Source organism: Spinacia oleracea, chromosome 6 (genome assembly GCF_020520425.1).
Source record: "Spinacia oleracea cultivar Varoflay chromosome 6, BTI_SOV_V1, whole genome shotgun sequence".
Lineage (NCBI taxonomy): Eukaryota > Viridiplantae > Streptophyta > Magnoliopsida > Caryophyllales > Amaranthaceae > Spinacia > Spinacia oleracea.
Genome location: NC_079492.1, coordinates 57,177,115 through 57,204,737, shown reverse-complemented (window position 1 = coordinate 57,204,737; position 27,623 = coordinate 57,177,115). Strand labels below are relative to the sequence as shown.

At 38.1% G+C, this 27,623-nt stretch overlaps 1 protein-coding gene across 1 annotated transcript; it reads right to left on the bottom strand.

Annotated features, from left to right (window-relative positions):
* Positions 1-1,215: 1,215 nt before the first annotated feature.
* On the bottom strand, positions 1,216-27,593 carry LOC130463177 (uncharacterized). The gene is made up of 3 exons (XM_056832229.1): positions 26,489-27,593; positions 2,243-2,644; positions 1,216-2,123 (listed from the first exon to the last, which is right to left on the bottom strand). Exons 1-3 carry the CDS (start codon positions 27,591-27,593, stop codon positions 1,216-1,218), a joined length of 2,415 nt encoding a protein of 804 aa, XP_056688207.1.
* Between the last annotated feature and the right edge of the window lie 30 nt (positions 27,594-27,623).

Genomic DNA, 27,623 nt, shown 5'->3' with positions numbered 1-27,623 from the left:
ACGACCGTAGGTTCCCTTGTGATCCCTGGTGTAGGGATCTCTCAACATACACCCGCAAGGTAGAGATTGAGGGTTCGGGAGACTGTAACTACCGAGAGGAGTACTCGCTCTTTGATAACTCCAGAGGCAGGATATCCTTACTAGCTCAGCATAAATAATTGAAGGGACATGTTTTAACTATTAAACTAATCTGAGTTGATTTTAACAATATGCAACATATAGTACTAGATCGAGCGCGATTATCTGATTTTGATTGTATTAAGGGACCTAGCATGATAATCCAATTTCCCAAAAATATCATATTTATTAGGCGTGATAGAACAATCAGATTTTGTTAGTTTAACAGTTCATAAAAAGGGCGAGGAAAGCAATTAAATCATAGAAAAGGGACACATTACGACGCACCCTTGAGAGGTGCGTCACGGTTCTCAGAGAACTAACCACTTTGACTTTGCTATTTCTCCTTTTATTTAACGAATCTCAAGTTATGGGACAGGATACGTTCTGTTCGATTTATGGATCGATTGCGACAGAACGCGTGATCATTTTTTGCAGCGTGAGGCTTAGGCTTAGGGGTTTAGAGTCAATACTCAGAATAATAATTGTGTGTCCTTTTTTTCACGTCGAACTTGGGCTATATTTATAGAAAAGAGTTCGTGGAAAGATAGAATTGTAGAGCTCTAATCCACGGGGAATTAGGAAAGAACACGTCCCAGGTAATTTCAACGCCTAGGCCTGGGCGCCGAAGATTTCGGCGCCCAGAGCCAGGCGTTGAAAATAGGATCTGGGCTGTTTTCTTAGTCAGATTCGGATTCCTAGAATCCGGAGTGTTTGAGACTTAATCGAGTCTGGGCCCGTTACGAACTCTAGGCTCGTTAGGATTTTAATTAATACGTGACTCTTATTTTCAAATCATATTAGGAATAGGATTCTCTCGTAATCTCTATCTCATTCAGGATTTATGTTGGAGTGCAGCACCTAATTCTGACAGGTGTCTATCTTTTATGACTTTCCACTTTTAACAACTACCCATTACGGCAGTTACTATTTTTAGCAGGCTTCCATAAATAGCATGTTTCTATAAATAGCAGGTTTCTGGTGAAATGAAAAGGGGTGATCGAGATTCGTTATTTTATAGGAGATGCGTTGTCAAGTGGAGATTTATGCTTTCATCATCGAACCTTCCCTTTCGGGAATAAGGACAAAAGTAGGTGTCTACAGGGGGTCTTTGAGGTCCAAGGAAGCAAAAGAGCCAATAGAGTCTCCCAAGTAATAGTGCGTGAGCCGATGCCCATTCACTTTGAAGGACCCGGAATCATCATTCCGAATCTCGATTGCACCATGGGGGAAGACCCGAATAACATCGAATGGACCGCTCCACCAGGATCTGAGTTTTCCCGGGAACAACTTCAAGCGGGAGTTATAAAGGAGGACCTTCTCCCCCTCCATGAACTCTCTCTTTTCGATCTTGGCGTCATGATATTGTTTAGAACGGGCTTTGTAAATGCTCGCCGAGTCATAGGCATTCATGCGGAGCTCCTCTAGCTCATGGAGGTCGAGCAAGCGCCGCTCACCCGCACTAGTGAGCTCGAAATTCAAAGTTTTGATGGCCCACATGGCCTTGTGCTCAAGCTCCACCGGCAAGTGGCAATTCGTGCCATAAATAAGTTTGTAAGGAGTCATCCCAATCGGCGTTTTGAAAGCCTTTCTATACGCCCATAAGGCGTCATCAAGTTTGATGGACCAATCCTTGCGGTTCTTGGCAACCGACTTTTCTAAAATAGACTTGATCTCCCTATTGGTGACTTCCACTTGGCCGCTAGTTTGAGGATGATAGCCCACACCAACTTTGTGACGAACACCATACTTCCGCAAGAGAGCCTTGAACTTACCATGGGCAAAATGGGATCCCCCATCACTAATCAAAGCCCTAGGAACCCCAAAATACGGAAAGATGATCTTCTTAAAGAGGTTGATAACCACTTTGTGATCGTTAGTGGGAGAGACAATGGCTTCCGCCCACTTGGAAACATAGTCAACCGCTACAAGGATGTAGAGGTTGCCATAAGAAGAAGGGAAAGGACCCATGAAGTCGATTCCCCACACATCGAAAACCTCCAACTCTAAGATGGGGTTTTGTGGCATTTCATGTCTCTTGGAAATATTACCCGTTCTTTGACAACGATCACAAGACTTGACAAAAGCCCAAGCATCCCGAAAAAGGGTAGGCACCACAACATACTTTGAAGAATCTTGGAAGCGGTTCTATCACCTCCCATATGTCCACCACAAGGGGAGGGAAGCACACTAGGGAACTCCTCATCCGGGACACACCTCCTTAAAAGGCCATCCGGGCACCGTCTCAACAATGTGGGCTCATCCCAAATATAGCACCTAGCATCATACTTCAACTTGCGGCGTTCTTGAGTTGTGAGATCTTCGGGGATCGCCCCACAAGCCAAGTAATTCACAATGTCAACGAACCAAGGGAATTGGGAACTTTCAACCATGTACAAGGTATCATCTCTCAAAGCATCCTCAATTGGCACATCATCCGGAACCTCACTCCCAAGTTCTAGCCTAGATAGGTGGTCGGCCACCACATTCTCGGCTCCTTTTTTATCTCTAATCTCGATGTCGAATTCTTGAAAGAGGAGTATGTTAGGTTATGATACATATGAATAAACATAAATCATGCGGAAAAACCATAAAGCCAGGAAACATATTTCTTACACATAATCATTTAGCATAATTCAGATGCATACACTTTGTAGAGTGCCCTCCTTAGCTGCGCCCGAACCGAACAAGAACAAGTCTTTAGGACTCCAAGTGTCGTCCCTCCGTAGATAGTCCACAGCACATCCGGATCCGCCTGAAGATTGACCAACTATAATCGCCCTTAAGGTACTATATATTTTCGGCTAATAGGGCAAGAATATGGCTGATTTTTCTATTTAAAAATCTTAGCTTTTTATTGTTTGAATACTTGAAATTGTGTCTTATAAATTGTGACCCTAGGCACCTATTTATAGATTTATGGAAAAGGACTTGGAATCCTATTAGGATACTAATTTATTTAATTATAATCCTACTAGGACTCTAATTAAATAAACTAAATCTTTTAGGATTAGATTTAATCATATGATGAATCCCGGTAGCCTTAGGATTCGAGTAACACACTTCGAGTGATACGCTAGCACCGCACGCAGGCCTTACGGCCCACGCACAACGCCAGCCCACTCGTTGCAGCCCATGTCGCAGCTCCGCGCGCGCGCCATTTGCTGGGCCTGACCTTGCGATGGGCCTGGCGTGGCTTGGCAGCGTGTGTTTGGGCGCTTGGGCTTGCTGGGCGTAGGCCTGGCTTCGTGCTGGGCCTTCGTCTAGAAAGTCTCGTCCGATGCTAATTCGTACGACGCGCTTCCGATTAAATTCACGATTCCGGAATTCATTTCCGATATGAACAATATTTAATATTTTCAATTCCGGAATTAATTTCCATTTCGAACAAATATTTAATATTTCCGTTTCCGGAATTACTTTCCGATTCAGATAATAGTTCCGATTCTGACAATATTTCCGTTTCCGGTAATATTTCCGATTCCGGCAATATTTCCATTTCCGATAATATTTTCCGATACGTACCATGTTTCCGTTTCCGGCAACATCTACGACTTGGATAATATTTATATTTCCGATACGATCCATATTTCCGTTTCCGGCAATATCATCGTTTCCGGAGTATTCATTTCTTGCCTTTGACGATCTCAGCTCCCACTGAAACCAAGATCCGTCGATTCTGATCTGTTTACGTACTATTTGTGTGACCCTACGGGTTCAGTCAAGAGTAAGCTGTGGATTAATATCATTAATTCCACTTGAACTAAAGCGGCCTCTAGCTAGGCATTTAGCTCACTTGATCTCACTGAATTATTACTTTGTTAATTAATACTAAACCGCATTTATTAGACGTACCATTAAATGCATACTTGGACCAAGGGCATTATTTCCTTCAGTCTCCCACTTGTCCTTAGGGACAAGTGTGCATTTCCTAATTCCTTTGTCGCTCGATGCTTGCTCTTGAACATAAGGTCAGAGTTGTCATCCTTATTACGTCCAGAGGTGTTTCTCGGTTTCAGAGTTCAACTGATCAAATAAACAGATAATCATAGCCTATGATTCATCTGAGCACGGCCATGCATTTTACAGTTTCTAGCTCTCCGAGTGGCCTTGTACAACTTTTAAGCATCTCATCCCGATTTATGGGAGGACAATCCCAATCTTGCGATCTTGAGATTAGACTTCGTTTGATAGGTGATTACCTGAGCGTTGCCTTTATAGCCTCCTTTTACGGTGCGACGGTTGGTCAACGTCAAAGTAAGCAGTTCTCAAACAAGTAATCTCAAATCACTCAGGTATTGAGGATTTAGTGTCTAATAATTTTAATGAAATTTACTTATGACAGATTTTCATCTCTTACAGTAAAGTTTCATAGGTGTGTCCGATACTAGTCTTCCCAAAGTAAGTATATATGCAAATGATTACGACATTGCCATGTCCTCATAGTTCAAGAAACAGAACTACTAGTCATCTTGCATTCTAGTCGTCTAACGTTTTCTATGCGTCCATCTTAATAGAAAACTCCGACCAGGGACCATTTTCAACTTTTGACATTCAAGTTCACTTGAAAGACATTTCTTAGTCACAGGACTGGTCCTGACAGTCTATCTTGAATATATCGTCAAATTGAAGGGACTCATCATTTAATACTAAACCAAGATTAAATGGAATATGAAAATACATTTCATATATGATAAATGTTCAACCCCATTGTTTTACAACCATGGGCCTCAAACCCATCTTTAAAACAGTTCATGGAATTCAAAGCTATACTTGATTTCCAGTGCTACAACGTGAGTGTTGCTTCTCACTTGTTGCATAGGTTTAGTTATCATGCTTTGCCAATCTTAATATCCTTTTCATCGAATGTTCTTCGAGATATGATGATAAGATCTTTTGAGTATGTTTATTTTGTGATCTAGTCTTTCTTGCTACATTAGTGGTTCTACGCATTTTGCAATGAAGAACCATTAATTCAACTGACAAGTGATCTTCCAAGTTCAATGAAGAACTCATTAATATAAACAACTCTGTTTTATTGCTTCTTAGGCAATAAGTACTTTTACTTCAACTGTTTAGGTTGCTAGTGATGTTGTGTTTGGACTTACTTATCCAAGCAGTTCACAGATATGTGGAAGACTTTCCAGCTGTATCTTAGAACATAGAAATTAATATTTAATTTCCCACGCAACAACTCCAAAGGAATCCATGTTGCCATTTCGAAACACGATGCTCTTTAGCTCGTCCTTGTCAATGGTTAACTCCAATCCATGTTGCCATTTCGAAACACGATGCTCTTTAGCCCGTCCTTGTCAATGGTTAACTCCAAAGGAATCTTGTTTGATCCTTTGCCAGTGTTTATGCGTGTAGCATCAACTGTTTAGCATATCTTTATTTCCTTGAATCAAAAACTATTCCTATGTACTTTTTCAAGTACCATAAGTTTTTCTTGATCTCAATCTAGTTGATCTTCACTTAGATCAATAGAGATTGGTATATGTTCGTCATGCCTAAAGCCATACGATACATTTTTAGCGATCCTCATATTATATCATACATGATAAATTCTTTGCAGAATAATTCCCAATTGAGTTCTATTCATGTAACTTTAGCTCATTCAGTTCCAATAGATACTGAATCCAACTAAAATCTTTAACATATAATATAGGTGAAGAATCTTACTTAGATCCTTTGATGTTTAACTTAGTAAATGCTTATACATAGTTCAAACATTCATTACTTAGATTTTTTCATATGGGTCGATTGTCTCCAATGGAGTCTTCCGTGTTTGATTTAGTAAATGCCATTACTTAATCCAAAACAATATTATAAGATCTTTGTAAATAGATCTTAATACCCAGTATGTACTAAGTTTCGCCATGGTCCATCATTGATGAATAATTTCAAATCTAAGTCATTAGCATTTGAATGTTGTTTCACAATAGAGAGATATGTGTGTGATACACATAGGACCAATTAAGTTTTATGTACTCCCACTAAACTTCTTATATATCTATAAGAATCATGTACATTTTATGAAACTAAAATACTTATTAGTTTCACTAAAATACAGTTCCAATTCCCAATTGCTTGCTTAAATCTGTACTTAGATTTTATAAGTTAGCTTTCCTTTTCAAGCATTTATTTGGATCCACAAATCCTATGACATACCATGTACATAGTTTATTCCAACATTTGATTGAGGAATAGGTTTTGTCATCCAATTGCCATATGTACCAATATGAAATCATTACTTGATTTATAGACTTGAGCATTACGATTATGCATGAGGTTTCAATACAATCCATGCCATGAATTTGCTTATAACCTTTAGCAACTAATCTAGCTTTGTGTGTGAATACAATTCCATGTTTGATGGTTTTTATCCTTAAAACCAATTTGCAACCAATAGATGTAAATCATTCTTGCAAATCAACAAAATATCAATTTTGTCATCAGAACATTGAGTATTTTTTTATGGCCTTTAACCAATTAAACATTAAGTCTATATATGGCCTCTAACCATTTTAGGGAATCTAGGTTTCGTCATAGCTTTCTTACAAGTCCACAAACTCATTAATCTACATGATGATAGTTGGACTGTAAGTTGTAGGTTTTCTTCACTATCTAATAGAAGAATCTCATAGCTTTAGTGACCTCAACTCCATGTTTCTTCACTATCTAATAGAAGAATCTCATAGTTTCAGTGACTTGAACTCTATGCCTACTTGGGTATAGAACATCAAACAATAGAATATCAATAGACACTTCAAAGTCTTTTGAATATTCTGTTCTCCTTGAAGCACTTGTAAAGTCTTCTAAGAGATGTCTATTCTTTAAACCCACTTCTAAAGTCCTTAAAGAATACGTGTTCGGATTTTCTAAAGAACTTCGAAAAGCCTCCGGAATGTCCGTTTATGTTTGTTGTTCGCCTTGAAGACTTTCAAGGTCTATTTTCTCCCACTTGTCATTTTGGAAATGAATCTCCAAAAGGACATTATTTCGAGCAAACAAACATTATGTTCTCAAAAATTCGTGGTAGAAACAATACCCTTCTGTCTCATTTGAATAAATCACAATGAAACATATATCTATTCTTGGGCCTTAGTTTGTTGAATAACAAACGCTAAGCTCCCATTGAGTTTAGCAACTCTTTAGATATATATTACTGAAAAGATATTATGAAATTACTTTTCAATAGCTTTGACGAATTTGGTTTAGTTTGGTTGTAGTTGAGCATTTTGTTTTAGAAATTATAGGAAATGTCTTTATGATTCATCATTGATCGAATCAAATACTAATTGACTTCGATCATTCCAACTTAGATATGCTATATCTTATGGAGCTAGATCGTGAAATTACAACACACAATCATTGATGATCATTTTTGGTCTCAAGTAATCATCAACATGATCTATCCTAGATCTTTATGATTTCTTGCCATGTGGATTTTATACTTCTGAATCTTTGAACTAGCCAAACAGATTCAAACTTATATCACTTTGAATAAATAAACCAATATTCACTCAAATTTAAGTGAAATAATAAAGTCATAAAATCTTTTTTTAGCTCTGAACAACTCTATCGTCTAGGCGTTCTAACAATAGTTCATATCTTTTGTTACTTTCAACAAGTAAGACTAGCACTACTACAAAAATGTCCAAAGAGATCTCTAAAAACAGATCCCTTAGAGTAGTTAACGGGTCTCTTTGATTAAAAGGACCTCATATAACAAATAACAGGTCTCTTATATTAACATAGACCCACTTACTAGACAATGAAAGATAAAAAAGAGACCCGTTGACATTGATGAGAGGTCTTTGGTGTCGGGGGGGTCCACTGAGGGAAAAAGAAGAGACCCGTTATCTCTGTAACGGGTCTGTTCCTAATTCAATTAAAATTAATACGCAAGACAGAACTTGGAATCAAAACCCCTAAATCTTCCTTCCTTGTACCAGCGAAAACCAAGCCCCCTCCCCCATTTTTAGATCTAATCAAATTCGCAATGAACTCTATCATTCCCAAATTCGCATCCCTTTTCCCTCAATCAAAAACCCACAAATATATCTTTCTACAGCTCACCAATTTCTTCAGCTCATCGGAGTTGAATAACAAACCCTAATTTCCGAAATTTAAATTTCTGTTTTTGAGCTTCAATTGTTTCAAATGCCAATGTTGTCATTGAAAGATGTATCAGCGTTGGAGGTTTTGTATGGGGAGTCAAGTCGCATAGCTCAAATAGAAGCTAACAGAACAAGGGATGAATCGCAAGCTAAAAGAAAAGTTTAAGAAATTTTTGGTAACGAATCTGTAAATCTATTTATCTCTCTTTACATTTTCAGGTGTTTTGGTGATTTGGTGTTTTAATTTTAATTGAATTTCGTTTTTTGGATTTGGTGTTGTACTTTTAGTTGAATGTTTGAGTAATTGCAAAGTTTTTCTGTGAAAATTATGAAGGAAATAATGCCCTTGGTCCAAGTATGCATTCTATGATAAGTCTAATAAATGCGGTTCAGTATTAATTAACAAGTTAATAATTTAGTGAGATCAAGTGAGCTGAATGCCTAGCTAGAGGCCGCTTCAGTTCAAGTGGAATTAATGATATTAATCCACAGCTTACTCTTGACTGAACCCGTAGGGTCACACAAATAGTACGTAAACGGATCAAGTATTTAATGGCATTAAATACTCTATCTATGGATATTCGGAATCGACGGATCTTGGTTTCAGTGGGAGCTGAGATCGTCACAGGCAAGAAATGAATACTCCGGAAACGATGATATTGCCGGAAACGGAAATATGGATCGTATCGGAAATATAAATATTATCCAAGTCGTAGATGTTGCCGGAAACGGAAACATGGTACGTATCGGAAAATATTATCGGAAATGGAAATATTACCAGAATCGGAAATATTGCCGGAAACGGAAATATTGTCAGAATCGGAAATATTATCGGAATCGGAAAATAATTCCGGAAACGGAAATATTAAATATTTGTTCGAAACGGAAATTAATTCCGGAATCGGAAATGTTAAATATTGTTCGTATCGGAAATGAATTCCGGAATCGGAAATTTAATCGGAAGCGTATCGTACGAATAAGCATCAGACGAGGCCTGCCGGACGAGGGCCCAGCACGAAGCCAGGCCATCGCCCAGCAAGCCAAGCGCGCCACACGAACAGCCAAGGCCACGCCAGGCCCAGCGCAAGGCCAGGCCCAGCAGGCCGTGGCAGCGCGCACAGCGCGCGCAGCGCGCGCAGGAGCTACGTGGGCTTGTAGCTCGCGTAGGCCTCGCTGCGTGGGCTGCTCGCACGCACGCGCATGGGCGGCCCATCGTGGCTGCCGTGTGTGTGTGCGTAAGTGTTTGTGTTCATGCACGATTCCTAAAACGTGCAGAGTTCGGTTAATGATTAAATTCCTAATTCTATTTGATAAATTAATTAATTAGAGTTCTTGTAGGATTCTAGGTTTAATTAATTTGTATTTGAATAGGATTCCAATTCCCTTTCCATACCCCTATAAATATGTGGCCTGGGTTCACAATTTATAAAGAGTTTAAAAGTATTCAAAGTGAGTTTTTGAGAGAAAAATTCAATCACACATCTTGCTCAAAAGTGCCGAAAATTCTAGTACCTTAAGGGCGATTCTAGTTGGTCAATCTTAAGGCGGATCCGGACGTGCTGTGGACTATCTACGGAGGGACGACACTTGGAGTCCTAAAGACTTGTTCTTGCTCGGTTCGGGCGCAGCTAGGGAGGGCACGCAACAAAGAGTATGCATCTAAATTATGCTATATGATTATGTGTAAATAATATGTATTCCTGGGTTAATGGTTGTTTCCGCATGATTTATGTAATATCATATGTATCATAACCTAACAGTGGTATCACGAGCCCCTTATTATTTTCATAATCTAATTTGCATGAACATGGTTAAATATTACAAATTTGCAAGAATTAAAAGGGGTGATTAATTTTCGTAATTGTTAATTAATTGCAAATTGCGTTTATTTAATTATACGTACGCAGTTTTTCGGCAGTTTCTTCGTTACTCAACCAAATCGAGTGATTTTTGTGTCAATTCCGCATGTAAAAGGCATTCTAAAATTTTGACAAAAATAATGTTTTTCTGCCGAACCCAGAATTCTCAAATTCGAAGCCTAACTATGACTTTTCGAAGGTTTTAGTTTTTCGAATGCAAAATTTCGTAAATTTAAGATGTTAAATTAAATATTTGCGATTCTTGTTGATAAATCTTGAATTTTTGATTGACCTACTGTATATGTTTAACAAGTTTGAATGCCTAGCCTTGTTAATTATGCAATCTAATTTGTAATTATGATTAATTTGTTGAAAATTAGAATAATTTAGAATTAATTTGATTTTCATAATTAATTATAATTTAATTAGAAACCTATGATTAAAAACCACCATAAAAATTGTAAATTTATGATAAATTTTAAATTTTTATGACCTAGACTTGAATCCATAACAATCGGAAATCAATTGAATAATAAATTTTCGATTTTTCGCCCTAAAATTATGAAATTAATATTATTTATTAATTTGTCATTAATTTTAAATATAAATTTTAAATTTTTATGCGATTCGTTCATAAAACTTGCACGCACAAAGCAATGGACGCTTCGTGTTACCCTTAAGGGGTGTTGTATAGTGCGGGCATGCGACGACGAGCAAGGGAGCTCGTCGCCCGTGCGGCACGAATGCAATGAGAAAGGGCGTAGTGCACGAGCACAAGGCAGCAGCCCTGCCTTGTGTCGTGGGCCACGAGCTATGAACAAATGGGCATGGGCGAAAGGCAAGCCTAGGCAGTCGCGTGTGGGCAGACAGCGAGCTGCGCCACGACGCGCGCTGCCTCGCGCGCAGCGAGCGCAAGCTCGCGTGCCACGAGCGCTGCGCCCAGCGTTGCTCGCGCGCACAGCGAGCGATGTCGCGCGCCCAGCGAGCGATGGCTCGTGCGCACAGCGAGCGCTGGCGAGCGCGCACTGCGAGCGATGGCTCGCGTGCGACGAGCGCTGGCGCGCGCGCAGCAAGCACCACAGCGTGCGATGGCTTGCGATGGAGATGCAGCAGCTATGCGACGAGCGCATGGGCTGCGCGCACATGGCCAGCGATGGATGTGTGCGTGCGGCCCATGGGCGTGCAATGCGTAGGGTGTTTGTGTTACGATTAGATCGCTTTGAATGTTTAATTTGAAAATTTCAGTTCACGTAATTTTAATTAATTTAAACTTAATAATTTAAATTATTTTCTTGGATTTTAATTTTGAATATTGTAATTATAATAAATGTTATTTATTCTAATTATTTTACTAAAATTAAAATCATGAATTAATTTAAATAACGACTGAAATTGAATTAAACTTTTTGGATTCAATTATAAATTTATATGAGCTTTAAATTTTAATTAAATTTGTATGTTTCCGGTTAGACTAGAAATACATTTTTATGTTTAAAATTAGTAAAGCATATGAATTTATTGGTTTAAGTGGGAGCGCTTTTTAGTCATAAACTCTTGATTAGGTCTACAAATCCTTAAGGTTAAAACAACTTGATTAGAATTAATAAGGACTGAATAATTGGTAGATTATTGGTGCCCTTGATTAATTGCTGCAAATGTTTACGTGATGCATAATGTGTTTTACTAACCAGCTATGTGGGCCATTCATGATAATGAATGGGTGAATGGTATATATATTGTATATGTACTGTTTTGCAGGTTATGAAGTGACTAGTATGGCCCAAATAGGATAGAAAATATGGTCTGCGTACCATTAATTTGAATGTAATTGGTCTAAAGTACCAAAGTTATTTTTCAATTCAAATATGGTCTGCGAACCATCAAATAGTTGTAATTAGTTATAGCTTATCCTATTTGAAGAAAATGGTGCCTCCCACGGAGATTTTCAAGACGGACTTTGAAGTTAAAGCTTCAAGATGAAGTCGGGCCATACTAGATCACAAATATCTTATGCATGTTTTAAGTTATTTATTGCTTTTAAATATGTCTTAAAATGCATGAGATCAAAAGCTTGATTATGTTGCATGATTAAGGATTTTAGTTCACTTAAAATCTAACCAACATAGTAAGAGCCTTAAGTTCCAAACTTAAAAATTGAGTTAAAAGGTGCCATGCCAAAATATACACTTGCTTGGATATCCTTTACATCAATCTAGTAATAGTTTTCGCTCAGCGAGGTATTACTTATTGGTCCTAAAGGGGCAAGGTACACAAATAATTGTGAGTACATGTTAGTTTTGGTGAAACTCAACGATATAAGTAAGGAGTCCTTTTATGTCGTGGCAAAATCGATAGGTTTACCTAATAAGTTCTTAGACGTATCTATCAACCAAGAATAGTTTCTAGACTATTAGCAAAAGGCTTTTGCTTACCTAAGATGTTCTAGGATTAAGTCGACAAACTGTGCTTAGTTCTTCAATGATTTTAGGATCTTGGAATCATTTTATTCACACCTGCCGGAACACATAACTTGAATAAAATGCTTAATAAACATTGAATTATGCATGTATGCTAGAATTTAAGTTTATTAAGAGAAACTGTGAATGGTTATTTATTTTTTTATTCTTTTCAATTGTAGTTTTTAATATGGCAAACAACAATTCATTCAACATTCGATCAATTCTCGAAAAGGAGAAGTTGAACGGGAAAAACTTCCTTGACTGGCAAAGGAACTTGCAAATAGTTCTTATGCAGGAAGAAAAGGAGTATGTCCTAGATAAGGCGATGCCCGAAGCTGCAGGCGACGGGGTCACTCAGGCAGCCCTCAATCGTTGGATTGATGCCAACAAGGATGTAAAATGTCTAATGCTCGCCACCATGAGTGCGGATCTGCAGAAAACGTTCATCAACTCAGATGCTTTCACAATCATCAGTGAGTTGAAGAACATGTTCCAAGATCTGGCTCGAGTTGAAAGATTCGAGACTCATAGGCAAATTCTTGAGACCAAGCTTAAGAAAGGCGAGCCCGTAAGTCCACATGTTCTCAAAATGATTGGACTCATTGAGAATATGAGTCGGCTGGATCAGCAATTTTCTCAGGAAATGGCTATAGACACCATCCTCCATTCTCTTCATAGCGGGTATGATCAGTTCAAACTGAACTACAGTATGAATAGTCTGGACAAAACGCTCACTGAGCTTCAAGGTATGCTGAAGACCGCTGAAAAGACGCTCAAAAGTGATAAGAAGGATGTGCTTATGGTGCATGGGGGCAAGTTCAAGAAATCTGGAAAGAAGAGGAATGCTAAGAAAGGTGGCAACAAGGCCAGCCCAACTAAGCAAACTGGCGCCAAATCTGTAAAGAGGAAGGTCAGTCAACCCACTTCTGAATCCGAATGCTTCTACTGCAAGAAGAAGGGGCATTGGAAGAGAGATTGCTTGAAGCTAAAGGAAGATCAGAAGAACGGAACAGTCGTTCCATCTTTAGGTATTTTCGTTATAGACTGTATACTTGCTAATTCAACTTCTTGGGTATTAGATACAGGTTGTGGCTCACACTTATGTTCCAATCCACAGGGACTAAGAAGAAGTAGAAAGTTAAGCAAGGGTGAAGTCGACCTACGAGTGGGAAATGGAGCACGGATTGCTGCATTAGCTGTAGGAACTTACTATTTGTCGTTGCCCTCCGGGCTAGTTTTGGAACTGGAAGAATGTTTCCATGTTCCAAGTCTTACTAAAAACATCATTTCAGTTTCTTGCTTAGATGCTAAGGGATTTTCCTTTTTAATAAAAGACAATAGTTGTTCGTTTTATTTTAAAGAGATGTTTTATGGATCTGCTAGATTAGTCAATGGACTTTATTTATTAGATCACGACAAACAAGTATATAACATAAATACCAAAAAGGCCAAAAAGGATGATTCAGATCTCACCTATCTGTGGCATTGTCGATTAGGCCATATAAACTTGAAACGCTTAGAAAGACTTCAAAAGGAAGGAATTCTAGAACCATTTGACTTAGAGGATTATGGTAAATGCGAATCATGTTTACTTGGCAAAATGACAAAGCAACCTTTCTCTAAAGTTGGAGAAAGAGCAAGTGAACTATTGGGTTTAATCCATACAGATGTATGTGGACCAATGAGTACAAATGCTAGAGGTGGTTTCAGCTACTTTATCACTTTCACTGATGACTTCAGTAGGTATGGTTATGTCTACCTAATGAAGCATAAGTCTGAATCCTTTGAAAAATTCAAGGAATTTCAGAGTGAAGTAGAGAATCAATTAGGCAAGAAGATTAAGGCACTGCGGTCTGATAGAGGCGGTGAATATCTGAGCTATGAATTTGATGACCATCTGAAAGAATGTGGAATTCTATCAGAATTGACTCCTCCTGGAACACCACAATGGAACGGTGTGTCGGAACGGAGGAACAGAACCTTGCTAGACATGGTCAGGTCAATGATGGGTCAGGCCGAACTTCCATTAGAATTTTGGGGACATGCACTAAATACAGCTGCACTCACTATAAATAGAGCTCCGTCTAAAGCTGTCGAAAAGACTCCATACGAATTATGGTTTGGAAAGCCTCCAAATGTGTCTTTTCTTAAGATTTGGGGATGTGAAGTATACGTCAAACGATTAATTTCAGACAAACTTCATCCAAAATCTGACAAATGTATCCTTGTGGGCTATCCAAAGGAAACAAAGGGGTATTACTTCTACAATACATCTGAGAACAAAGTGTTTGTTGCTCGAGATGGTGTCTTTTTGGAGAAAGATCACATTTCCAAAATGACAAGTGGGAGAAAAATAGACCTCGAAGAAATTCGAGTCGAACAACAAACTCTAGAGAATGCTCAAGATGACATTCAGGATGAAACTCAGAGATCTTTAGAAGAATCTGGTGAGAATCATGGTCAATCTAGAAATGTTACCCCGCGTAGATCGCAAAGATATAGATCTCAACCGGAAAGGTACTTAGGTATTTTGACGAACGAGAGCTATGACGTTCTATTACTTGAAAGTGATGAACCTGCGACTTACAAACAAGCTATGACGAGCCCTAGCTCCAAGCAATGGCAAGAAGCCATGCAATCTGAATTAGACTCCATGTCTGAAAACCAAGTATGGGATTTGGTCGATTTGCCAGATGGCTATCAAGCCATTGGAAGCAAATGGGTTTTCAAACTGAAAAAGGACAAGGATGGGAAACTTGAAGTTTTCAAAGATAGATTGGTTGCAAAAGGTTACAGGCAAGTCCACGGTGTGGATTACGATGAAACCTTTTCACCAGTTGCAATGCTAAAGGCTATTCTGATAATGTTAGCAATCGCTGCATATTACGATTACGAAATATGGCAGATGGATGTCAAAACTGCTTTCTTAAACGGCGTTTTAACAGAAACTGTGTTTATGACACAGCCTGAAGGTTTTGAGGATCCAAAGAATGCTAAAAAGGTATGCAAGCTAAAGAAATCAATCTACGGATTGAAGCAGGCATCCAGGAGCTGGAGTATACGTTTTGATGAAGCAGTCAGTGACTTTGGTTTCATCAAGAACGCAGACGAATCTTGTGTATACAAGAAGGTCAGTGGGAGCAAAATTTCTTTCCTAGTATTATATGTCGACGACATATTACTTATCGGAAATGACATTCCTATGTTGAACTCTGTCAAGATTTGGCTTGGGAAATGTTTTTCGATGAAGGATCTAGGAGAAGCACAGTACATATTGGGCATCAAGATTTACAGAGATAGATCTAAAAGGATGATTGGACTTAGTCAAAGCACTTATATCAATAAGGTGCTTGATAGGTTCAAGATGGCGGACTCCAAGCGAGGCTACCTACCCATGTCTTATGGAATGACTCTAAGCAAGACTCAGTGCCCAAAAACACTTGATGAGCGTAGACGAATGAATGGGATTCCATATGCATCATTGATTGGTTCAATAATGTATGCTATGATATGTACACGCCCGGATGTTGCGTACGCACTCAGTGCTACGAGCAGATACCAGTCAGACCCAGGAGAGGCGCATTGGACTGCTGCCAAGAACATTCTGAAGTACCTGAAAAGGCACAAAGATGACTTCCTGGTCTATGGTGGAGATGATGAATTAATTGTTAAAGGGCTATACGGACGCAAGTTTCCAAACCGACAAAGATGATTTCAGATCACAGTCTGGGTTTGTCTTCTGCCTCAACGGAGGAGCAGTAAGCTGGAAAAGTGCTAAGCAAAGCACCATTGCGGATTCTACAACTGAAGCGGAGTACATTGCTGCACATGAAGCAGCAAAGGAAGCTATATGGCTAAGGAAGTTCATAGGTGAACTTGGTGTAGTCCCCTCCATTAAAGGACCAATAGCCCTGTATTGTGACAATAACGGAGCTATTGCACAGGCAAAAGAGCCTAGACACCACCAGAGAGTCAAGCATGTACTTCGTAGATTTCACCTTCTACGAGAGTTCGTTGAAAGAAAAGAAGTCGAGATAAGCAAAATTGGAACTGATGACAACATATCAGATCCACTAACTAAACCTCTGCCGCAAGCGAAGCACAACTCGCACACTGCAGCTATGGGAATCAAGCATATTGGAGAATGGCTTTGATGTCTCTATTTAATGTTTTAAAGTTTTAGAGTTTAAATCTTTGTAAAACCATTATTGGTTAATCATTCACAATAAATGAAATGAATTCATTTTTCCATTTAATTTGTGGTTTATTAAATGATGAGTCCCTTCAATTTGACGATATATTCAAGATAGACTGTCAGGACCAGTCCTGTGACTAAGAAATGTCTATCAAGTGAACTTGAATGTCAAAGGTTGAAAATGGTCCCTAATCGGAGTTTTCTATAAAATTGGACGCATAGAAAACGTTAGACGATTAGAATGCAAGATGACTAGTAGTTCTGTTTCTTGAACTATGTGGACATGGCAATGTCATAATCATTTGCATAGATACTTACTTTGGGAAGACTAGTATCGGACAAGACCTATGAAACTTTACTGTAAGAGATGAAAGTCTGTCATAAGTAAATTTCATTAAATTATTAGACACTAAATCCTCAATACCTGAGTGATTTGAGATTACGCTCAGGTAATCACCTATCAAACGAAGTCTAATCTCAAGATCGCAAGATTGGGATTGTCCTCCCATAAATCGGGATGAGATGCTTAAAAGTTGTACAAGGCCACTCGGAGAGCTAGAAACTGTGAAATGCATGGCCGTGCTCGGATGAATCATAGGCTATGATTATCTGTTTATTTGATCAGTTGAACTCTGAAACCGAGGAACACCTCTGGACATAATAAGGATGACAACTCTTACCTTATGTTCAAGAGCAAGCATCGAGAGACAAAGGAATTAGGAAATGCACACTTGTCCCTAAGGACAAGTGGGAGACTGAAGGAAATAATGCCCTTGGTCCAAGTATGCATTCTATGATAAGTCTAATAAATGCGGTTCAGTATTAATTAACAAGTTAATAATTTAGTGAGATCAAGTGAGCTGAATGCCTAGCTAGAGGCCGCTTCAGTTCAAGTGGAATTAATGATATTAATCCACAGCTTACTCTTGACTGAACCCGTAGGGTCACACAAATAGTACGTAAACGGATCAAGTATTTAATGGCATTAAATACTCTATCTATGGATATTCGGAATCGACGGATCTTGGTTTCAGTGGGAGCTGAGATCGTCACAGGCAAGAAATGAATACTCCGGAAACGATGATATTGCCGGAAACGGAAATATGGATCGTATCGGAAATATAAATATTATCCAAGTCGTAGATGTTGCCGGAAACGGAAACATGGTACGTATCGGAAAATATTATCGGAAATGGAAATATTACCAGAATCGGAAATATTGCCGGAAACGGAAATATTGTCAGAATCGGAAATATTATCGGAATCGGAAAATAATTCCGGAAACGGAAATATTAAATATTTGTTCGAAACGGAAATTAATTCCGGAATCGGAAATGTTAAATATTGTTCGTATCGGAAATGAATTCCGGAATCGGAAATTTAATCGGAAGCGTATCATACGAATAAGCATCGGACGAGGCCTGCCGGACGAGGGCCCAGCACGAAGCCAGGCCATCGCCCAGCAAGCCAAGCGCGCCACACGAACAGCCAAGGCCACGCCAGGCCCAGCGCAAGGCCAGGCCCAGCAGGCCGTGGCAGCGCGCACAGCGCGCGCAGCGCGCGCAGGAGCTACGTGGGCTTGTAGCTCGCGTAGGCCTCGCTGCGTGGGCTGCTCGCACGCACGCGCATGGGCGGCCCATCGTGGCTGCCGTGTGTGTGTGCGTAAGTGTTTGTGTTCATGCACGATTCCTAAAACGTGCAGAGTTCGGTTAATGATTAAATTCCTAATTCTATTTGATAAATTAATTAATTAGAGTTCTTGTAGGATTCTAGGTTTAATTAATTTGTATCTGAATAGGATTCCAATTCCCTTTCCATACCCCTATAAATATGTGGCCTGGGTTCACAATTTATAAAGAGTTTAAAAGTATTCAAAGTGAGTTTTTGAGAGAAAAATTCAATCACACATCTTGCTCAAAAGTGCCGAAAATTCTAGTACCTTAAGGGCGATTCTAGTTGGTCAATCTTAAGGCGGATCCGGACGTGCTGTGGACTATCTACGGAGGGACGACACTTGGAGTCCTAAAGACTTGTTCTTGCTCGGTTCGGGCGCAGCTAGGGAGGGCACGCAACAAAGAGTATGCATCTAAATTATGCTATATGATTATGTGTAAATAATATGTATTCCTGGGTTAATGGTTGTTTCCGCATGATTTATGTAATATCATATGTATCATAACCTAACAAATTACCCTGCACTTTGGAAATATTTCTTCCACAAATTTGTATGATTCCTGTGAATTTTTTGAATATTAGATTTTTCTAACAAATTTGGTACTACAGGTCTTGTTTCTCTTCCTCTAAATCCTTTGAAAACTGTAAATTATTATGCAGGGGGGTTGAGGTTTTATCATGAGTCTTGAAAATTAAATCCTACCCTTGATTTATTTCGTAAATGATATTGATATTATAGATGTTCTTTAGAAGGTGCTTTGATTATCTGAATAGATATGATAGGTTGTGATTGTAACTTTTGACATATCAAGTTGACAGGACACTAGTCTATCTTCACTAACCATCTAAACTGGTTGTCTGTAGAAATTAACTCTAGCTTATTTAAGTTGTTAACTTGATTTTCTAATTTCCTGATGATTAGAGTGCTTGGTTGCTCGACCTGGATAGATGATGTTGGGTTTTCCTATGGTCATTGCAGATTGTGCCGTAAGCAAAACTTCTGCTAACATTCTCAACTTTGAGCCTTTTTTAAACTTGGTAAACTTAGTAACATGTTGTCATATTGTTGTATGTCTTAAATTCTGGTATATATGGCGGAATTTACTCGGAAAGATCTTCGAGGAGGGCGAATTCGACGTCGTAACTAATGTATAGTCTATAAGCAACTTCTTGTGCATATATTGTCTTGTGAACTTGAGATAAGACATTTTAATTAAGATAATCATGGGCAGAACTAGGCTATTGAGTCCTTTTTTTTTTGTCGAACATGTTGCTCCAAAAACAGGGATCTACCTACATCTCACAAATATTCATCATATTTGAGATCAAGCACTGTGTGGTTGTTGAGAACTAAGTAGAGTGAACCTTTTATTTCTCTCTTAATTTCTTTCATGTGCAAAGTAGTTTTGCTGATTCTTTAGAAGCTCAAGTCTTTGTTTCTTGCCTTTCATAATTCTGTCAAAATTTAATTGGACCAGATAACATATTGTTTTATTTTGAGGCATCGACTGTTGGTATTTTGTCTATGCAGGTTTCCGTTTAGGTAGGAGTAAAGTTCTTATTTGAATAGCTTAACAGAGATAAATAAGGATATATCCTTCAAAAATTGAGTTTAACACCATCATAGGATAAAAAAAAGTGTATGTTTGAATTTCTGTTGTGAGAGTCTTGCATATAAAACAACCCCTTCCACGAGATATTAGGTTAGTTGAAGTAAATGTTTATCTTTTAGGTCTATCACTATGAGAATTTAGCTCAGGATACCTGGTTATGTCACTATGCATGGTAAGCGGTTGATTCGCTGAGCTTGTGTAGTCTTAGATCCGTGTAACAGAAGTACTTCTAGTCCTTATTCGTTTGCCTTTTTTGACTGGACCATTGTTTCTCCTGGTGATGTTGTGGGTTGCGTGGGTTGCTTGGGTTGAAAGATGATGTTGCCTTTAGTTCTCAGATCTAGAAAGTAAACCAATTAGAGAAGTTTCACTAGATTTTTTTTTGGTGGGGGAGGTGGTGGCTTTGTAACTGGAGTGTGATCAACATAACTCTAAACCATGAATCAGGAAGTGATCATCTGTTGTATATTAGAGGTCCTCTGAGAAGTTATGATTGTCAAGGCGTAGAAAGTGTATGAGTTGAACCGTAGTCAAATTACAATTTATGTGCATCCTTGAGAAATATTTTAAAATTAGGTTAAACACCCTGGTTGGATGACCAAATTGTCAGAAGACTTGGATCAGGTGCAATGTGAAAGGGGGCACATAGTAGGAGTTTGATTAAATGCCATTTCTGGTTATTATTGGACCATGCAAGACAATACCTATATTCCTGATTACTAATCTGTTCTGTCGTGGAATTCATTTGTTTAATAACAACTATAAACTTTTGTTTTTGCAGAGTCCATGCGAGCATGCCTACTGTCTTAATTGCGCGAGGAGTGATTCTATTTGCTATCTGTAAGTGCTTATAGCTTTTGAAATTCTGGCTGGGATTTTTCCTTTTAGATATATGGCGTATTCCATAAATGTTAGTTACTACTGAATGATGTTTCATAGTTTATGAAAGCAGTTCAATACGTCCAAACGGGGCTTGTAGTTTTCAATTAACCTTTGGTATGATGTTGATGAACTGTCCTAAGCCCTTAATCGTAAGATTGAGTGAAATTGGTTACATAAAGCATGGGCAACAATTACCTTATAGGCTTATAGCTATCTTAAGCCCTGATGCGGATACCATCCCCATATAGTATGTTAATATTTATTTTATGCTAATGCCATTTACGAATGTGAAGAGTTGCTGCATTCTTCAACTCTTTAGTGGCTTATACAGTAGGTGGTAATAAATGGTAGTAATGCTAATATATTTATGTCATTCACTAAATCACGAAAATAGTTCTACAATCTTGTGCTTATCAGCTTGTCTTGTTCTGCTTTTTTAACTGGAGTTTCTTCATGTTGTTCTTCACAACTTTGGCTTGTGAATTAGTGATCTTATGCTTTATGTTTATGACTTGTAAAGTTGTGATCCGTGGACTCTCTCTCACTTGCTTTAGTTGTCTTGTAGTTATTTCTTCGAGCTCCCGGTGCCTACTCCGCAAACTAATATTGATGAATTCAAGGGCGTGATTGTGGATTAGATACGAATGTTGGAGCATGTTACGTTAGAATCATGCTTTGGGTGATCTTTCACAAATCATAAAGACACAACTTAGGAAAAATATAGGTGGTAGTATGAAATGGCTTAATTCCATTTAATGTTCCAGCAAAACTTAATTGCATATGTATTTAGTTCTAAATTTTTGTTGTTAAGCATTGTATATGATACTAAATATTATGATAATTTTGTTTTTGACGTTTTTCTTTTGGTGTTTATGCTACAGTTTTTTTTTATTTAAAATATAGCTGAAAAGAGACCCGTCATCTATAATAATAGGTCTCTCCTTTTTCATAATAAAAAAATGTTAAAATGTCAAAGAGACCCCCCTGTCTTCAATATTGGGTCTGAATTTTTTAACAAAGAGACCCCATTTCTTTAACAATGGGTCTACTCTATTTATCAAAGAGACCTCATTTCTCTAATGGTGGGTCTCTTCCGCTATTAAATTATTTTTTGAGTCACTAGGAAAACAGAGCCCCTTTCTCTAATAAAGGGTCGGTCTTTTCTTTCTTAATAAGAGATCCCCTCTAATGAGGGGGTCTCTTTATCAAAGAGACCTGTGAGATAGAGACCTGTCCAGAGAAGGTCTCTTTGGCATATTTGAAAGGGTCTCTTTACCAATTTTTGTAGTAGTGTAGCTTGTCTTGAATTGATCTAGAAATCAATCAACTTTCAAAAGTCCATAAAATAGAGCTTTTGAATGTTAACTTGTTGACATGGTCTAAGCAACAATACCAAAGATTAGTGGAACTCAAATCAAGGGGTTGATTTGAACCTAGTAAAGTTCTTTATTGTTAAAGATTTGTTTGTTTTAATCAAGCATATTGACTCAACTCGTAAATGACCATTTCATTCAAACAAACAAACAAACATTGTTTTTGTTTTTCTTGAATGCGAGTCTTTCTGTGTTTGAAGCAGAAATTTAGGTATGCTGATTATGGAACAAAATAGCCATTAAGTTCCAGCCTTGAAAGGACTTAAAACATACTAGATGACCCTACAACTAATGTAGCATTGCCATGCTTCATTTCCCACTTGTAGGCCATTAGTGTAGCCTAGCTTCCATTATTTGAGTTATTACCGAAGTAAGAACCTCAAGCGGTATATGATACCAAGGAAGTTTGATTGCTAGGTCACTTTTCTTTAGACATAAACTTATAGGTAGAAACGGAATTGTAAATTCCTTTCATTTGTTCCTTTGTTTTCCTATTTCTTGTACCCCTTCTTATAGTCTTAAGAATTGAATTATTTAGTGTTGATTTTTATACTTTGTTTAGACATGTCCAATGTCATTCCAACAAAGTTCTTACCATTTATGTTGAATATTTTTGTTTCAACTAGATGATCATACCAGAAGCTTCTAAAGTTCTCTAAGCCTCGATCTATTCGAATGCCTAGGGTCTAGACTCATTCGAGAATTATATGGAAAAAAATTTTAGGTTGTTAACCATTGGTAAAGCCGAGCGTTTAAACTCAATGCTTTATGATCTCAAAACTACAGTGTATTTTGAATTCACAAGCACCAATCGGTTTGCCATTCGACTTTGATACTCGAAAACAACCATAAAAGTCGCTAAAAGAAACGTACATTTTATATTGCTCATTTTCTCTCATTTCCGTGAATCGTTCTTGGATTCACTACCAATCGAGGAAACTTACTGTTACCTTTCTAAAAGGATTTACTGCAGTGCAAGATATATAATTATAAACATTAATTAAAACATATATTGAAGCATGCAAAGTCTAAACATTTATCATGAGTAATAACTTGAAAATTAAAGCAATCATGCAATTTAAACAAGTCATTGTCATTTTATTCGAATTCATTGTTCCGGCAGGTGTGAATAAAATGATTCCAAGACTCTAAAAACCATTGAAGAATTAAGCACATTATGTATTTTGACTCAATTCTAAAATCTTTTAGGTAAGCAAAAGCCTTTTGCTAATAGTCTAGAAACTACTCTTGGTTGATAGGTACGTCTAAGAACTTATTAGGTAAACCTATCGAATTTGCCACGACATAAAAGGACTCCTTACTTATATCGTTGAGTTTCACCAAAACTAACATGTACTCACAATTATTTGTGTACCATACCCCTTTAGGATCAATAAGTAACACCTCGTTGAGCGTAAAACTATTACTAGATTGATGTAAAGGTTATCCAAGTAAGTGTTATTTTGGCATGGCACCTTTTAACTCAATTTTTAAGTTTGGAACTTAAGGCTCTTACTATGTTGGTTAGATTTTAAGTGAACTAAAATCCTTAATCATGCAACATAATCAAGCCACAATTTCATGCATATTCAAGACATATTTAAAAGCAATAAATAACTTAAAGCATGCATAAGATAAGTGTGATCTAGTATGGCCCGACTTCATCTTGAAGCTTCAACTTCAAAGTCCGTCTTGAAAATGGATTGGAAACTCCGTCTTGAATTTCACCGTGGGAGGCGCCATTTTCTTCAAACAGGATAAGCTATAATTAAACTAATTACAACTATTTGATGGTACGCAGACCATATTTGAATTGAAAAACAAATTTTGGTGCATTAGACCAATTACATTCAAATTAATAGTACGCATACCATATTTTCTATCCTATTTGGGCCATACTAGTCACTTCATAACCTGCATAACAGTACATATACAATATATACCATTCACCCATTCATTATCATGAATGGCCCACATAGCTGGTTAGTAAAACACGTTATGCATCACATAATATTTGCAGCAATTAATCAAGGGCACCAATAATCTACCAATTATTCAGTCCTTATTAATTCTAATCAAGTTGTTTAACCTTAAAGGATTTGTAGGCCTAATCAAGAGTTTATGACTAAAATTTCTCCCACTTAAACCAATAACTTTATATGCTTTACTAATTTTAAACATAAAAATGTATTTCTAGTCAAACTGGAAACATTCAAATTTAATTAAAATTTAAAGCTCATATAAAATTATAATCGAATCCATTTATTTAATTTATTTTTCAGTTGAATTAAATGAATTTAAATTAATTCAAGGTTTAATTTTAGTAAAATAATTAGTATAAATTAAAATTTATAATAATTATAATATTCAAAATTATAATCCAAGAAAACAATTTAAATTATTAATTTTAAAATTAATTGAAATTATTTCCGAACTGAAAATTTCAAAATTAAAATTCAAAACGACTTAATCGTAACATGACGATCACTTGAGCTTGCGCCCAAGTCCCATCGTGCACCCAAGTCCCTCCAAAAAGACATAGTTAGGCTTCGAATTCGGGATTTCTGGGTTCGGCCGAAAAATACATATTTTTGTCAAAATTTTAGAATGCCTTTTACATGCGAAATTGACACAAAAATCACTCCATTTGGTTGAGTAACGAATATTCTGCCGAAAACCTGCGTACATATAATTAAATAAACGCAATTTGCAATTAATTACGAAAACTAACCACCCCTTTAATTCCTTGCAAATTTGTAAAATTTAACCATGTACATGCAATTTAGATTATGAAAATAATAAGAGGCTCTGATACCACTGTTAGGTTATGATACATATGAATAAACATAAATCATGCGGAAAAACCATAAAGCCAGGAAACATATTATGTACACATAATCATTTAGCATAATTCAGATGCATACACTTTGTAGCGTGCCCTCCCTAGCTGCGCCCGAACCGAACAAGAGCAAGTCTTTAGGACTCCAAGTGTCGTCCCTCCGTAGATAGTCCACAACACATCCGGATCCGCCTGAAAATTGACCAACTATAATCGCCCTTAAGGTACTATATATTTTCGGCTTATAGGGCAAAAATAAGGCTGATTTTTCTACTTAAAAATCTTAGCTTTTTATTGTTTGAATACTTGAAATTGTGTCTTATAAATTGTGACCCTAGGCACCTATTTATAGAGTTATGGAAAAGGACTTGGAATCCTATTAGGATACTAATTTATTTAATTATAATCCTACTAGGACTCTAATTAAATAAACTAAATCTTTTAGGATTAGATTTAATCATATGACGAATCCCGGTAGCCTTAGGATTCGAGTAACACACTTCGAGTCATACGCTAGCACCGCACGCAGGCCTTACGGCCCACGCACAGCGCCAACCCACTCGTCGCAGCCCATGTCACAACTCCGCGCGCGCGCCAAGGCCATTTGATGGGCCTGGCGTGGCTTGGCAGCGTGTGTTTGGGCGCTTGGGCTTGCTGGGCGTAGGCCTGGCTTCGTGCTGGGCCTTCGTCTAGCAAGTCTCGTCCGATGCTAATTCGTACGACGCGCTTCCGATTAAATTCCCGATTTTGGAATTCATTTCTGATACGAACAATATTTAATATTTTCGATTCCGGAATTAATTTCCGTTTCGAACAAATATTTAATATTTCCGTTTCCGGAATTATTTTCCGATTCCGATAATATTTCCGATTCTGACAATATTTCCGTTTCCGGCAATATTTCCGATTCCGGCAATATTTCCATTTCCGATAATATTTTCCGATACGTACCATGTTTCCGTTTCCGGCAACATCTACGACTTGGATAATATTTATATTTCCGATACGATCCATATTTCCGTTTCCGGAGTATTCATTTCTTGCCTTTGACGATCTCAGCTCCCACTGAAACCAAGATCCGTCGATTCCGAATATCCATAGATGGAGTATTTAATTCCATTAAATACTTGATCCGTTTACGTACTATTTGTGTGACCCTACGGGTTCAGTCAAGATTAAGCTGTGGATTAATATCATTAATTCCACTAGAACTGAAGCGGCCTCTAGCTAGGCATTCAGCTCACTTGATCTCACTGAATTATTAACTTGTTAATTAATACTGAACCGCATTTATTAGACTTAACATTAAATGCATACTTGGACCAAGGGCATTATTTCCTTCAGAGTACCCAACGAATGAGTCTCGGTTTGGCCTCTTTTTTCGCCATAAGATATCGAATAGCCGCATGATCCGTGTACACAATTGTCTTTGACCCTACCAAATAGGTCCTACACTTTTCAAAGGCATGCACAATGGAGAGAAATTCCTTCTCGGTCGTGGTGTAGTTGGCTTGTGCTTGATTAAGAGTCTTAGACATATAATAGATCACATGAAGCTTTTTGTCTTTTCGTTGACCAAGGACTCCCCCAACCGAGAAATCACTTGCGTCACACATCAACTCGAAAGGAAGAGACCAATCCGGAGCTTGAACTATAGGAGTAGAAATAAGGGCACCCTTGATTGTGTTGAAGGCCTTGAGACACGCGGCATCAAAGTGAAAGTCACATTCCTTTTGGAGAAGGTTTGTGAGAGGCTGAGTAATCAATCGAAAGTCTTTAATGAACCTCCTATAGAATCCGGCATGCCCAAGAAAGAACCGGATCCCCTTAACATTCACCGGGGGAGGCAACTTCTCTATGACTTCGATTTTCGCTCTATCTACCTCTATACCATGGTGAGAGACCTTGTGCCCTAGAACAATTCCTTCCTCCACCATGAAGTGGCATTTTTCCCAATTGAAAACCATGTTAACCTTTTCACACCTCTCAAGACACTTTCCAAGATTGATGAGGCACTCGTCATAACAAGCACCCCCCACCGAGAAGTCGTCCATGAACACTTCAATTTCTTCCTCGAGCATGTCACCAAAGATACTCATCATGCACCTTTGGAACGTCCCGGGGGCATTGCAAAGCCCGAAAGGCACCCTCCTATAGGCAAATGTCCCATAAGGGCAAGTAAATGTAGTTTTCTCTTGGTCTTCCGGGTTTATGGGAATTTGGAAAAACCCGGAATACCCATCAAGAAAGCTAAAATACTTGTGTTTGGTTAGCAGTTTAAGCATTTGATCAATAAATGGTAAAGGAAAGTGGTTTTTTTTGTAGAAAGATTGAGTTGGCGATAGTCGATACACATGCGCCACCCGGTTACGGTCCGGGTGGAAATGAGCTCTCCATGTGCATTCTTCACTACCGTAATCCCACCCTTCTTGGGGACAACATGGACCGTGGATATCCATCGACTATTTGAAATAGGATAGATAATCCCG